The sequence below is a fragment of the Dermacentor albipictus genome, unplaced genomic scaffold (assembly GCF_038994185.2).
Source record: "Dermacentor albipictus isolate Rhodes 1998 colony unplaced genomic scaffold, USDA_Dalb.pri_finalv2 scaffold_14, whole genome shotgun sequence".
NCBI lineage: Eukaryota > Metazoa > Arthropoda > Arachnida > Ixodida > Ixodidae > Dermacentor > Dermacentor albipictus.
This window is the reverse complement of record NW_027225568.1, coordinates 7,194,056-7,210,294: the sequence shown is the minus strand read 5'-3', so window position 1 is coordinate 7,210,294 and position 16,239 is coordinate 7,194,056. Positions and strand designations below refer to the sequence as shown.

Below are 16,239 nucleotides of genomic sequence, written 5' to 3'. Positions count from 1 at the left end.
AAACCTGGAGGCTTACGAAAAGGGTTCTACTGAAATTGAGGACAACGCAACGAGCTATGGAAAGAAGAATGATAGGTTTAACGTTAAGGGATAAGAAAAGAGCAGATTGGCTGAGGGAACAAACGCGAGTTAATGACATCTTAGTTGAAATCAAGAAAAAGAAATGGGCATGGGCAGGGCATGTAATGAGGAGGGAGGATAACCGATGGTCATTAAGGGTTACGGACTGGATCCCAAGGGAAGGGAAGCGTAGCAGGGGGTGGCAGAAAGTTAGGTGGGCGGATGAGATTAAGAAGTTTGCAGGGATGGCATGGCCACAATTAGTACATGACCGGGGTTGTTGGAGAAGAATGGGAGAGGCCTTTGCCCTGCAGTGGGCGTAACCAGGCTGATGATGATGATTCTAAGTCCTTGGTATTAAACATGCCGAAAACATTTGCATATCAGCGATGCGCAAACTTGCTTGTTTGACATGGAAACTAAAAGTACCACTTTCCGAGTCTAAGCTCTTGGCAAATAAACCATTCAGTCTCTCGAAGTTGAAGTATGCTTGTATTACGCGGGATGCTTTATTGGCGCGAAGAATGTATGCAAGTTGGAAATGATTCAAAGGAATGCAGTCCGTTCTATCTTATAAGCCCACGGATTCACCAACAAGTCTTATGGGCGTGAAAATAACATTCTTACGCTTCAGGATAAACGAAGAATCGCAAGACTGACGCTTTTGTACGCACCGTACAGAATTATCTGAAATTAATGTGCATGCCTACATATAAGCATTCTACTCCTTTTCTTCCCGGCATAAGCATGCACAGAACTAGCTCACGTGCTCTACGTGCACAGTATTGTTCAAAAATTGCATTTGTTTCTGAATATAATGCCCTGTACATCTGACAATCTATTCATGAGTGATTCCACAAACAGTTTTCAATGTCGAGTGATGTTTTTATTTCCAGCTCTGTGATTTGCTCTTGGTAATCATAGTATTAGTGTTGTAAAATTGTGCATTGAACCTGTTTGATGTATTTCCATTTACATGTTTTCATGTTCTTACCATTCGGCCTATAAAACGCCCTTGGTATTAAACATGCCGAAAACATTTGCGTATAAGCGATGCGCAAACGTGCTTGTTTGACATGGAAACTAAACGCACCACTTTCCGAGTCTAAGGTCTTGGCATATAAACCATTCAGTTGTCCACAACAAAACAAAATCAGGCTGCGATACTGTGTTAGTTACAGATGCATCTAGGTTATTCCACTCGCGAACAACACGGGGGAAAAAGAAAGACCGAAGAATATCGTTATAACAAAGGAACTAGTTTAGTGTATATGCATGATTATGACGAAGTACGCGTGATTTACAAAAGGCATACGACACACTCGTTAAATGGGTGTGCCGTATGTCACAGGCTTCTCGTACCACACCTTGAATATATTGCAAAATAGTTTCTGCATGTGTGAAGCTTACATTTTTTGGGCGAAGCGTAAAATTTCTGTGATCTGTGGTTTTCACGTATTTTCAAGCCGACTTGCTATGTCTTTCGATAGCCTGCAACGTCCCGCTAAATAAATATTGGCAGTTCAACCGAAGCGCAAACCACTGACTGCCATAGCAAGGGATAGCGTTTGCGCATGAACTTATCGGGCGGTGTTGTAAGCACAAGAGGGTCCGACTAAGGTGAACGCGACATACGCGGGTGTGTTAAAGGTTCTGACACCATTAAGCACCCTGAACGCACCGTGTATGACCTGTAACGACAACGCACAGGCGTCACTACGCTGACTGTAAAGAACCACGCCAATAAAATTACATCACTCTCAGGTTTGAACACCGGTATTGTTTTGAACTTTTCATATTTAAAACCTGAGAAAATTTCAGATAGAAGCAAGGCGCTGTGAATGTAGTGTTTCATTACACATGTTAGTGGGGCTGCCATTCCCAAAATTCTGAGAAATAATTCTGGCGACAACGTAAGGCGCAGTTTGAACAAATTTGGTGGCTTAATTGTATAGAGTTTAGCTTGCATGTATGGCACGCGCACACATATACCAAGCATATAGCTAAATATATGGGGAGCCCCATGGCGACGGAGTGGAAATTTGCCTGGAGTGTCCATGTAATTGCTATCTGAATAATAATATTTTGAGAAAAAAATTTGTAGCACTGGCGCTGGCATAGTTAACCTGAACAGAAACAGTGTGCTTATGGTGCTTTCGTTCCGAAGATATGATCTTCTGAAAACAAAACACTGGTAGTATTTGAAAGCGGACAAGCCAACACTGTGCATGTGTCGCGCTCTACGCCAGTAAAGTTCTCAATGAAACTGAGGAAGCCTGAAAAGCACTTCTTGTTGGGCGAGTTGGAAGCTGTTCATTATAATATATGAAGACGCCAAATAAGCAGACACACACAAGAGAACGGGACCGGGGAAGCCTGACTAGGGAAAAGCGGCGAAGGACGTTAATGTTACTGAGCCAGGCTTAGAAACTGAATAGTCGGTACGCTACATTCTGAAGAGAGTGAAAGCTAGAAGGGAATGCTGTGACGACTAGGGCAGACACGCACAAGTAGTCCCCAACTTCCAACTAAATTTCATCAAGCAAAACAATGCGATTTATATTTATTTATTTATTTATTTACATTACTCCCAGTCTCATATCGAGACCATAGCGGGTGGGCATATGATTATACATACAATTCATGTTTTATAGGCCGAATGGTAAGAACATGAAACATGTAAATGGAAATACATCAAACAGGTTCAATGGACAATTTTACAACAGTAATAATATGATTAACAAGAGCAACTCACAGAAATAGCACACTTCAGGTTACATGTACGTAAGGACCATTAAAATGATATAAAGCAAAGAATTAAACAAAGGGGGTAACTGTTTAGCTATAGTTCAGAAAATGGGAGTTCTGACGATTATCTATGCATAATAACTATTCTTTCCTAACTACTTATTTCATCTTTTTATAACTTGACAAAATTAGACTGCGAGACTGTGTTAGTTACAGATTCAGCTAGGTTATTCCACTCACGAACAACGCGGGGGAAAAAGGAAGACTGAAAAGTATCGTTATTACAAAGGAACTCGTCTGGTGTATATGCATGATTATGACGAAGTACGCGGGATTTAGAAAAGGCAACGCATGCAGAGGCATTTATTTTTAGTCGGCTGTGTAATATTTGATGCAGAAATTTTAGGCAAAATTTTAGTGTACGGGAACCATACGACATTAGCCTACTCAAGGACAGGTCTCACATATGTAATCTAAGTTAAAAGTTTTACGTTAGTTGGCGCCAACCGCAGGCATCCTTTGAGAAAGAAGAGTTTTCGTAATGCACAAGAAGTAATGTTGTTATTAGGCGCTGTCCAGTACATATTACTGCACGCTCGTAATAGTTCAGAAATAAGCTACAAAAAGTTAGCCTTCGAAGGTGTGCACATTTGACGCGTCGTTCAATAGCACTTGCTTTGATGGCTACTTTTTATCCTTTGTTACAACATCTTGCATATAACCATGTTGTTTCGCTTGAAATACAGTTTAGGTCGGGCCTGTCCGGCTTGCTATCGTATCGTTTTCAGGCTTCACCTCTAGACATCAGTGTATAATGCAAGCAAACATACCCATACAGGTCTATTGCGCGTCAATGCAGTGACCTGTGTGGTGAGTTCTTAGTCTCTAAATCGGTTACGCATTCGCCCTGACCGAACGCTAACAATGTGTATTTCCCTGTTATTTTGTCCGCTTTATGGTTTTATGGTAGTCACTTTACTAGCTGCTGGAGGCATAATCGTGAGGCAAAGATTGGATCAAGCCGTGAAACAGTCAAGGATGCTAATCAAGAAAACGTATATTCTTCTTTCAATTTGCTGCTAGAATTTCCTAATAGCCAGTTCTAAATAAACTGTTTCAGTTCCTCTCTCCTCCACGTGAACCTGTCTGATTATCTCTTTTTTTCTGTCTTTCAGTGGATTTCTGCTGGCTTACAACATCCTGAAAATGAAGAAAAACCCTGTTCTTGTCGGCACCATAGCTGTATTGCGCAGAATTATCTGGTAGGTGCATTCTAAGCAGTGCATCAGCCACGTATACACTACACCATATACACTGCGAAAACATTCCAGGCTATGTTTTGTAAAGGAGTTAATTTTTGAAGGACGTGATTATAGAGGCTTGAGTCATTATCACACTTAACAACAAAGTGCTTATTTTTCTCAGTAAGCGTCATCGTGGCAGTGGGGTCTTCTGGCAAATTACTTCGTGTGGTCTTGAAAAAAAAGTTCACAGTAATGTCGATAACAGCGTGCTATTTGATTTTGCAAATTATTCATTACGCTGGTTCTATTTTTGCATGGTCGTAGCTTCGTATGACACCCGGTTCTATTAAATACATGCTAATGCCTACATGGGCCCTCACAGCTGAATGAAAAGTCCTTGCCTTTTTAGTAAGGGTTTTTGAATATTCAAAATTTTGAATTAGAATCGAATTGCTCTTGCTAATCGATTCATATTCGATTGAGAGTTCGCTGCTCGAAATAGTCGAATATTCGTTTCTATTCTTGTTAAAGTGAAAATAAAACTTGTTTTGAGTCTCAGAGAAGAGAGTGATGGTGCAAGTGACGACTGTTCTGAGTGATTCCGCTGCAGAAGAGTGGTGGTTGTTGCACACAAACCCTAGGTAACGACCGAACACACGGCGCAGATACCTCTCGCTCAATAATTTCCGGTCGTTGTGCCTCGTTTTAAGGCAACATACAAATTTTATGTCTCTATTTAGACAAATCAATTTATTATTTAGCCAGCCTAACCAGATTTGGATTCCTTCAAAACAATATGCACCGCTGTAATGAACAGTGCCCTCGCAATGAATCTGGTGACGTGGCTCTTCCCTTGTTTCGTTACTCTCTTTGTCGTGGAGCGTATAGCTGAAAACAGTTGTCTCTAATTTACAGACTTCTTGTTTAACCAGGCGTCTAGTTGCGACTGGTGTTATACTTGCACGCATAAAATAACCTAAATATGTCTAATTTCATTTAAAGTATGGACTCCAGACAAACCTTGTATTTTACTTTCATGAGAAATAAGATATCTGATATTTGATTTAATATTTGAAGGTGATTTTTTCACAAATATGCGTATTTAATTCGGCTCTGGAGTTTCGGTATTCAAAATACATTACTTTCTATGAGCGCCTATAGCAAGGGCAGATAGCCTAGACTACATCCATTATAAGGTAGAAAGTACGCACAAGAATACTGCTCTTGCGTTCTTGGGTAATGAGTTGGACTAGCCCGCATGCCTGTAGGCGTCTGATCAGGAAAAAGGGCTGCTGTGATTCCTTGGCAGTGCAGGTGAACAATAGTCTTTCTCTCGCATTGGCTTGCTCAACAGACGCCCACTCACACACCATTAAATTTGCCGAGTATGGTAGTGGATTGCCGCATTTTCTGTCCCTGTCCTAAGCATCACCTGTCATGCAGGGTTACCGTTCCCATGTTTTTTGTCCTGATGTGCTTCTGCCTGCTGCCACTGGCAGCCACTGGTCCGAACACCGTCTTGCTGTTCAGCAAGTTCCACAGCGAGCTGGAACGACACTGGTGGAGGCTGATCCTTCACATCCGGAACTTTGCCAACGCTAACGAATTGGTTAGTGGGCACTATTTCATCATTCACACGACATTGTGCACCAAACGTTTTTTTTGTTGTTGTTGTTTCTTAAAACCTCGCGCGGAATGAGTTCTAAGACAGCTGCTAAGTCTGGTTATTGGATAATTTAGGACCATTTTATCTTTTCTAGACTGCACTGGCAATAGTTATGAGTAGGCGAACTTGGAAAGGTTTTGTTTCGTAAGTGCGTTTTGCCATTGGCCAACCAACTTCGCTAACGATATATCTATCAAGGAGCTTGGTGGCCATCTGCCCTTACGAACAGTGCGGGGGTAAAAGCTATCGTGCGAATAAGGGTACACATTTTAGCTAGCTGGTATATGCTTGCTTCAAAAATGAGTCCTTGACTCGATGCTGTGTCATTGTTTTATTGAGTTTCTTCTGTGTTTTTGTTAGATTGCTCGTTTATTCTTTTCTTCGAAATGCCTCATCTACGAACTTCATATATATGCGGGGCCCGCATTTGGTTGGCTTTTAGTTCTTAAATACGGTTCAGTATTGGCCAGGCGCCTTTACTCCGACGTTGCAATTGGCTGGCGTTTGCTCACACGAATAGTTCTTGCATAAGAACCTTTCTGTTAATACAGACACTGGATTTCGTCACGAAGGACTACAACAGTCAGATAGAGTCACGAAAACCACGTAGCGCTTGCAGTCTTTCTAGTCTGGTATTCTAATAACATACTTGCCAACTCTCCCGAATTTTTCGTAAACTTTACGAATTTGTATATTACTTACGGTTTTACGAATGTTGCATGAAGTTTTACAAAAAAATGCTCCTATCGAAAAAGTTTCGCTCGTCGGTCTCCGAACCTCCCGCTCAAAGTTTTCCGATGGTGAAAGGGAGGAAAAGGGGCGCCTGCTTCGAGCGAGTTGATGAAGAAAAAAGGTGACATCTGTACTGTGATGTCCAAAACGGTCCGTTACTTGTTAGTCTCAGTGGTTCAAACTTTACTGCAGCTGCTGCTTGTGTGCTGCGTCTAAAGCTAAGCCATCGTTAATAATGTGCATATTTCCCCACGAGCTAGCGAAATATGAAGTCGACCACGAGGAAAATTGGGCTACACACATTGAGATATTTCTGACAACTGATCTATAGGGCTCTTGTGCAGTGCAATATGTAATCACGCTTCATGTTCAAATTTTATATTAGGAGAATCCCAGCAAGCTTGAAGAAGCGGGAAAATCAGAAGCAGACATAGACAAAGGGACAGAAAGGTGGCAGGACTAACAACTTTATTCTCCAAAGCAACATCCTCCATGTCCGTACTGAACATGCGCAAGCCACAGCATATTGACACGTGTATTTATATTTATCGGGCGACCAGGTTTCGCCGCCTAACAAATCTTATCGTACAGCGCGGGACGCACTTGCATGTATCCGAAGTTTCTGGAAAGTTATCGATGCTTCTATCCGCAGTCTGTTATCGCCGAACCTTGTGTTATCTGATTTATTCGCCTGACGCGAATGATGTAGAACTTTATAGAAGGCACGCGCGTCCCAACGATTAGTCTGGAGCATTCGACGACTCTGTATAAAAGCCGACGCGCTTGACCCGCTGATCAGATTTTCGGCGATCGCCGACTGTGTTCGCCGCTATCGTTGTGCTTTAAGTGTAGCCTGTTTTGTGGGCACAGGTTCGCCCAATAAAAGCTAGTTTTGTCTTTCACAGTACTGCTACTGTGTCATTTAACGTCACTACCACGTGACACCTGGTGGAGGTGCTTTTGGTTCATGTACCGGACGCCCCCGACAAGCCGTGATCCAAGCCCGGACCGTAAAGAGCGCACCAACGTAGTCACGGACCATCGAGTAAGCCGTCGTCTACAACAGCTGCCCCCGGAGCACGGACTGCTTCCTGAGAAGACCAAGAAGATTATGGTCAATGCAACCCCAATGACAGCCCCAGTGTCGCCCATCGTGCTGCAGCAGCCCAGGGAACCACCGACGTTCCGCGGTTCCACATTTGAGGACCCCGAAAGCTGGCTGGAAACGTATGAGAGGGTCGCTACGTTTAACAGCTGGGCAAGCGACGACAAGCTGCGACATGTCTATTTCGCATTGGAGGACGCCGCCAGGACGTGGTTCGAGAATCGAGAAGCCACTTTGACGACGTGGGACCTGTTCCGCAGCGGCTTCCTACAAACATTTACAAGCGTCGTGCTAAAAGAGCTAGCCCAAGCTCTACTGGAGACCAGAGCGCAGCTGCCGAATGAGACGATTGCGATCTTCACTGAGGAAATGACCCGTCTGTTCCGCCACGCCGACCCGGAAATGTCAGAGGAGAAGAAAGTCCGCCTACTAATGCGTGGTGTAAAGGAGGAATTTTTTGCCGGAATGGTAAGAAGCCCACCGAAGACCGTCGACGAGTTCCTTCATGAGGCGACGAACATTGAGAAGACACTAGAATTGCGGAACCGGCAATTCGACCGACGCACCAAGCCAACAAGCTACGCCGGCGTTCAATCAGTGGCCACCGACTACCTGCGCGAGACCATCCGGGCAATCGTACGAGAGGAGCTTCTGAAGATCTTCCCTTCATCGCAACCTCAAGTGGCCTCAATCGCCGAAGTTGTCAAAGAAGAAGTCCAGCGACCGCTCGGAGTTCCCGAGGTACAATCACAATCATCGCAGATCCAGCCAGAAGCGATGACCTACGCCGCCGTTGCACGCCGTCAAGGTCCCCCTCCGCGACCGCGCCAGGGCCCTGTCACGCCGCAGTTCCGTCGTCCGCCGCCGCCGCCGCCGCCAGCACGACCACCCGTCGCCCAGCGCACCTACGCTAGGAAGACGGATATTTGGCGCGCCCCCGACCACCGCCCGCTCTGCTACCACTGCGGCGAAGCCGGCCACGTCTACCGACGATGCCCATACCGGGAGATGGGACTGCGAGGTTTCGCTGTCAACGCTCCGCGCCCGCAGCAAGGTGAACGCACTCGCGATGTCGCCGACTACCTCGCCGCTATTCAGTGGAGCCCTCGACGACCATCCCGTTCGCCGTCACCAGGCCGCTACCTGTCGCCGCAGCGCCGACCATACACTGGCCCAGCCCGGAGCCGGTCAGCGAGCCCATATCTGGAAAACTAAAAGCAGCAACCGATGGAGGTGCGGTTGCTGTTCGTCGAACTGACGAACATCCTCCGCCGCCGACGAAGACGACGAAGACGACGAAGAGACCATCTCGACGACATAATAACGACACGCCGCCGTCCCGACAAAGTCAGGTAGCCAAGACTACACCGACTAAAGACGATTTGACGAAGCGACGTTCCTGCTTCAGTTCAACCCGACGCAGCCGTGATCCGACGCCAAGACCTAATTGCAATGCCAGACAAAGAACCACCGACCTCGACGTGCTTCTCGACGACCACGGAGTCACCGCTTTAGTAGACACAGGAGCCGGTTACTCCGTCATGAGTGGGCCCATCGCCGCGCAGTTGAAGAAAGTTAAAACTGCATGGGAAGGCCCTCAAATTCGGACCGCTGGAGGACACCTCATCACGCCGACTGGAATCTGCACGGCAAGAATAACCATTCATGACTGGACTTACCCTGCCACCTTCGTTGTCCTCCAACAGTGTTCACGAGACGTCATTCTGGGAATGGACTTCTTGAATCAACATGGCGCAGTCATCGACCTGAAGTCGAAATCGATAACGCTGTCACAAGATCAAGCGATACCGCCGGAGACCTGTCGTAGTCACCACGCCTTGAGTGTGCTCGAAGATCAAGTGAGCATCCCGCCTCGCTCCAGCATTGTTATTTCGGTCGGCATCGAAACACCCGCTGACGTAGAAGGCGTCATCGAAGGCGACCAACGTTTACTGCTCGACCATGAAATTTGCGTCGCAAGAGGGATCGCTCGACTGCACGGAGGAAACGCGAAAGTGTTGCTGACAAATTTCAGCCAGGAGTTCAAGCACATCAACAAGGGCACGACGATCGCATACATTGAGGAAATTCAGGAAACCAGCGATGCCTTTGTCCTCTCGGATTCAGCCGCATCTACCCCGATGAGAATTGTCCCCGAACCAGACCTCGACGAGAATCCAAGTCTTCCTATGAGTAAGCAGCAACAGATCAGAAATCTTCTCCGACAATACAAAGACTGCCTTTCGACGTCATCGAGGATTCGACAAACACCAGTTGCAAAGCATCGCATAATAACCGAAGAGGGCGCTCGACCACTCCGCCAAAGCCCTTACCGAGCTTCGACGCGAGAACGCGAAGCTATAAGACAACAAGTCGACGAAATGCTGCGCGACGACATCATCCAACCGTCGAAAATCCCGTGGGCGTCTCCAGTTGTTTTGGTGAAGAAAAAGGACGGCACCTTACGTTTCTGCGTCGATTATCGTCGACTTTCTTTCGACCAGTTGGTCGAAATTAGTCCGGAGCCTCCCACTGTAACGCGTCTCATAATCAGATGGTGGTTGGGCACATAAAACTGCATAATTTAGATTTATAATTTTCACGCTATGCCTTGCGAACCTTGCGAAGATGCAGCTGCGTTGCGGTCAGTTTCAGACCTGGCAAAAAAGATTTAGGACAAACCGTACTGGCGTGGGCTTTACCAAACGGTGAAGTATGTTTGCCAAATATTATTGGTCAACGCACCAAATCGCGAAAGTGAAGCGGAGTGTGCTCGCTGACGTTCTTAAACTTCTTGCATATCGCCACATCTTATTTAGATACACTGAAACCTATGAACTGGTTCGTACGCTAGAGATAGTTTGATGTATGAAGTAATTTATTACATTGGAACACAGGTATAACAAATATTTTTTTATTGATTTGTGTTTTGCACAAAAGTTGAAAACTGTGTGACAGTGCTGAGACACCCCATGTCGCCCTGACTCTTGTAGCAGTTTGAGTAAGTAAATGACGCAACCCGGTATCGGACTTTGCACAATATCGCCCACTACGTGTTTGCGTCTTAAGAGGTAGATTTAGCTTGTGCCCAACCCCGATGAGGCCTATTCAAATACATGTAGAACGCAAAAACGCTTTTCTGAAATGACCCCCGGACCGATTTTAATGAAAGTTGTTGCAGTTGAGAGAGAAAGTAAAATTCTAGTGACGGTTGGAAGCGGAATGTTGATTTAGGGCTTGAATTCGGCAAAAAGGTTTTCAAAAGTTCAGTAGTTTGAAAAATATAGAAGCAGGAAGTTAAGTTATTAGCTCTGCATCAAGAACAGATATCGTGGTTCTGTAAATGACACCTATTATATAACTGAAAGCAATTTCCACATCTCAATTCATATCTTACCTCAGAAAAGTAGGAAGATACCTATAAAGAAAGGGGTCAGACAGGGAGACACAATCTCTCGAATGTTATTCACTGCGTGTTTGGAAGAAGTATTCAAGCTGTTAAACTGGGATGGCTTAGGAGTAAGGATCGACGGCGAATATCTCTGCTACCTTCGGTTTGTGGATGACATTGTTCTATTCAGCAAAACTGCAGATCAGTTACAACAAATGATTGAGGACCTTAACAGAGAGAGTGTACGAGTGGGGTTGAAGAATAATATGCAGAAGACACAGATAATGATGAATAGCCAGGCAAGGAAACAAGAGTTCAGGATCACCAGTCAGCCTCTAGAGGCAGTGGAGGAGTACGTTTACCTGTCGCCTAGTCATAGGGAACCGTGATCAGGAGAAAAAAATTCATAGATGAAATAAAATGGGTTGGATCGCATACGGCAGACATGCCAGTTCCTGACTGGAAGCTTACCATTATTATTGAAAAGGAAGGTGTACAATTAGTTCATTTTACGGATGCTGACATATGGGGGAGAGACTTGGAGATTGACAAAGAAGCTTAAGACCAAGTTAAGGGCCGCGCAAAGAGCGACGCAACGAAGAATGCCAGGCATAACGTTAAGAGACAGAAAGAGAGCTTTTTGGATCAGAGAGGAAACGGGTATAGCCGATATTCTAATGGACATTAAGAGAAATATATTGAGCAGGTGAGGTCATCTAATGCGCAGGTTTGTTAACTGTTTGACCATTAGGGTTACAGAACGGCTACCAAGAGAAGGGAAACACAGTCGAGGACGGCAGAAGGCTAGGTGGAACGATGAAGCTAGAAAATTCACGGGCGCTAATTGGAATCGGTTGGCGCTGGACAGGGGTAATTGGACATCGTAGGGAGAGCCCTTCGTCCTGCAGGGAACAAAAAATAGGGTGATGATGATGATGGTGATTAATTATGTTGTGTTCAAGGGTACCACAAAAGCTGTATTTCCGTGTTAATAATTTTTTATAAAATTGATGTGTATATCAATTTTGTGCGCTTTATATGTACTATTAGATGAAATTCACAGAACTGGGATATCATTTTTCATTACTGAGTGACAGAGTTGCGAACTTGATAGTTTCGTTTTCTGAAAATTTTCGAATTTTGGTACTTTTTAATAAAAATTGACGACCTAAATCGACAATTCGAAACCAGAGTCATAGATTTTAAGTTTTCTTTTAAATGCAACAAACCTCGCCAAATTTGCTGCAGTGGTTACCGAGAAAAACGAATTCTCCCTTTACATGTATTTGGATAAAAGCACCCGACCTAAAGCTTTCTCTTAAAATGCTGTAACGCATGATCAGCCGCGTGATTGCAAAATAGTAAAAAAAAAAACATAGAGAAGATTTTCTGTGGGTGATATGGCGCTGGTTGCAGGCGCTCGAAGGGCAATACGCTTTTTTTTAATAAGAAATATATGTTGCGCTATTGTCACTAAAAATCTTCGCATGGTCGACACAAAGCATCATTTGCTGTACTCGGGTTTGTTGTTACCGCAGTTCGACCAGAAGAATTTGTAGCTTGCCTAAAAATTGTTGAATATTTAGCCTTTTCACGTAGCAACCACCTGCAACAAAAAATTAAATTCTGGATAAGTTACGCACTATAGCCACCATCTGATTATGAGGCGCAACATATTGGGGTGCTCCGGAATAACTTTGACCCGCTGTGGCTCTTTAACATGCACCAAATACTCGGTACACGAGCATTTTTTAATTCTGACCCCATCCGAATGCGGCCGCCAAGGTCGAAATTGAACCTGCAACCTCGAGCTCAGCAGTACAATACAACTGACACTGGGTGCCATCCCGAATATCCTGGGCGACTGGCTTAGTTTGCCTGCTCCGTCAGCATGCAGCACACCGTGTCCTTTACTGCCGCTAACCAAATATTCAAATGCTATAGTTCCTGTCATATATGACACATACATTGACGAAGATTGTTCTGTGGTAGCAACGCGTGACCGGTGTGGTCTCCTGTGTGGTCATGAAGTCGTGAAAGGCAATGTTTCTCTAAAGAAACATCATATCTCGTTTTAACGCGGCCATTATTTCAGCACGCTGCTCTGCAGTTCATGCCGATCCAAATGTTCCAGAAAAATAACGGAAGTGCCAAACGTGGTAGCAGGTAAACCAGAAGATCACGCCACTGAGCAACATTGCAATTATAGGCGCTTCCTCGAAATACAGGTTTTATAATTTATTATTACGTAAAGCTTGGAATCTATTTTACACCACACAACTGAATGATGCATATATTCTTTATCTCCCTCTTTTTTTCACCATCTCTCAGGAGTGCTTTTCGCATTTGTGGTACCTATCGACCGACTTCCAGCTGTTCTTCGTCTGTGTCATTATTCTTCTACTCTTCAAAGGGTGAGTGGACAATGCCTCGCCGATGAGTTTTGCACGCGAAGAGTTAGTTTCGTGGCTACGGTGTGCTAGGCACATTCGACCGATGCACATTGGACAGCATCTAAGGGCTACTATTGTGCAGAGGGCTACATGTTGTCACTGCTTTTGTGTCGCTCACTCGTTGTGAAGAACTAAATTGTGGCACGAAGGGTTCCTTGGGGAGCATATGAATCTGATGCAAAAAGAACGACAATCGCATGTAAAATGCGTTTCTATAGTGCAGTGTAGCACACTACAAGCACGCTACAGGGAAGTAGCAATATAGGACAGCACATTATATTTCAGTACGGTATAACACAGTAGTAGAGTAAAGGTTCCCCATGTTCTTCGATGCAATCGATGCCCTTCTTACTTGAGATTTGAAGCCGAAATGGGTGGAAAGTGAAATGATTCTCCGATCAGCGGGTGGTGGCTATATGTGCTACCAAACTATTCCAGGAAATGTGGCAGGCGTATGCCCTGCTACACACAAAGAGGGGGTGGAGGAGTATTACTTAAGTGTCCACCTGGTAGACATGCCCATTTTGTCCGCTGCTGAAGTGCCGATTGGCTGGGGGCGCTCGTTTCTTCCTGATGCTCACCCCAGCACAGCCACTCAGAACTTCAGCAGCTCCCCCGCTGCTCCAGGAATGATGCGGAAATGGGTGGTGGTGTTCACGAGGCTTGCAATGTGGGCTTGTTGGTAATGCATCTTCAAGTGGTGTACGGTAGCGCGATTAAAAGACGGGACAAAAGAAGACACACAGGGACACACACAGCGCTAACTTCCAACAATATTTATTATCGAAAACCAGGTCGTGCTTATACATTCAGTGAACATGAGTCACAGCCACGTGAAGAGTTAAACAATCAAAGCGAACCATTTTTGTAAGTGATACCTTAAGCCATGCGCAAAATTTTCGGTTCTTTTTCAGAGAGAGCCAATGACGATTTGCTGACGCATGAATCACCTAGGGCATCAATCTGCTCGGCTTCTATTATAAATCTAGTGAGTTCGCACCTATTTCTGCCAGTAATGGCTGTTGACTCGAAGAGAGAGGAGCCCTTATGTTGCTTACAATGAAGGGAGAGAAACCCATCTGATGCAACTTTGTCGGCCTTATAGGGATGAAGCAGGTTACATGAAGCAGGTCACATGAAGCAGGTAATCCCAATCATGTTCTCGCATCACTTGTAGAGGGAATACTTAGGCAAGTGCAGCAATATGGGACTTCTGAACGTGCGGGAGGAAATAGTAACCGCGAGAAAAAAAGACCAACAGTGATACCTTATATGCACCGGTTGTCGCATAACCTAAAGAAAATTGCCCGCCGAGGTAACGCGGATGTGGTTTTTTCTGCACCTGACAAAGTAATGAGGTTGTGCGGCAAATAAAAAAAAAACCAGAAAAGAAAGTGCTCCTCGCTGCCAAGTTAAACACAAGAAGAAGTTTGGAGATTGTAAGACACCAATTATATATCCTATGCCCTTATCGTGTGGGAAGTATTACGTCGGACAGTGGGGCAGATGCATTAGTGATAGACTGCGCGAACACAAAAATAAATTCGACAAAGTTGTATCAGATGGCTTTCTCTCCCTTCATTGTAAGCAACATAAGGGCTCCCCTCTCTTCGAATGAACAATCATTACCGGTAGAAATAAGTGCGAACTCACTAGACTTATAATAGAAGCGGAGCAGATTGATGCCCTAGGGGATTCAGGTGTCAGCAAATCGTCATGGAATTTTTCCTGAAAAAGTACTGAAATTTTTTGCGCATGGCTTAACATATCACTTACAAAAATGGTTCGCTCTGATATTTTAACTGTTCCCGTGGCTGTGACTCATGTTGGCTGAGTGTGTAAGTACGACCTGATTTTCGATAATAAATATTTTTGGAAGTTAGTGGTGCTGTGTGTGCCCCTGTGTGTCTTCTTTTGTCCCGTTTTTTAATCGCGCTACTGTACACACCTTGAAGGTGGTGTTCAGCCCAACCACTTCCGTCCTGTTTGTGTGTGTCGTAGATGGAAGAGGCAAATGCATATAATCTTCCAGAGTTCGGGAAAATTTTAAGCAATGGGAGTTTGTTATTATTCCAAGTGCTGCTACCATTACGTTCAGGGTGATCAGAAATTAATTTGGGATAAGAGAGCCCAATTAAATGAAGCTGCTTCTTCGAAAATAATCCAAAAGATCTCTAAAACGTTTGGAAATCGTTTAAATAGTTGCTCTTGCTTGAAAAGACATTTTTGCAAATAATTGCTAGTAACAATACATCTCATTCATTAAACGTGTCTGCATGTCTTTGGCAGCGGTCTATAGTTTCCTAGAAAATCATGAAAAAGATAGTAAAAGTTAAAAACAATATAAAACGACCTAACATTGTTGACATCAAAAACTTAATCACCACACTTGTGAGCACTGTACTTCCAATATCACAATACGACGGCCATATCCAGGAATTCTGGACATTCTCCTTCGGAACTTCACAGCAACGCACAAGTGTAACTCAATGGGAAAAATTTTTTCGAATTTATATTTCAGAGTATAGCGCGAGGGTCAAAAAGTTTCAAATGACGACAACAAGAGGGTAGTCCCTTCTAGCAACATATGCATTTTGGCACTTAGTCGGAACATTGGTGGTACGTTAAAGCAGTTAAAGAAAGTCAGACAGGGGAGGTGAAGTCCAACGACAGGAGAAAATTGTTTTGCACCCTCCCGCCAGAAGGCACATTGGCTTGAAAAAGCGCCAAATTTAAACCATAAAGCGATTTATTAGAGTTGGCATTGAGAATGTATTGGTAGAGGGAGTGTTATGCAGCCTGTTGGCACGTGCAGGCTTTCGAGAAGCAGCCGAGATGGT

At 44.5% G+C, this 16,239-nt stretch overlaps 1 protein-coding gene across 1 annotated transcript in view; it reads left to right on the top strand.

Moving 5' to 3' along the window:
* Nucleotides 1-16,239, top strand: part of LOC139051797 (nose resistant to fluoxetine protein 6-like) — a 76,144-nt gene that overhangs the window by 29,506 nt on the left and 30,399 nt on the right. The window contains exons 10-12 of the mRNA XM_070528787.1: nt 3,984-4,070; nt 5,496-5,661; nt 13,278-13,360. Coding sequence (XP_070384888.1) covers nt 3,984-4,070; nt 5,496-5,661; nt 13,278-13,360 — 336 coding nt within the window. The remainder of the gene's footprint in view (nt 1-3,983; nt 4,071-5,495; nt 5,662-13,277; nt 13,361-16,239) is intronic.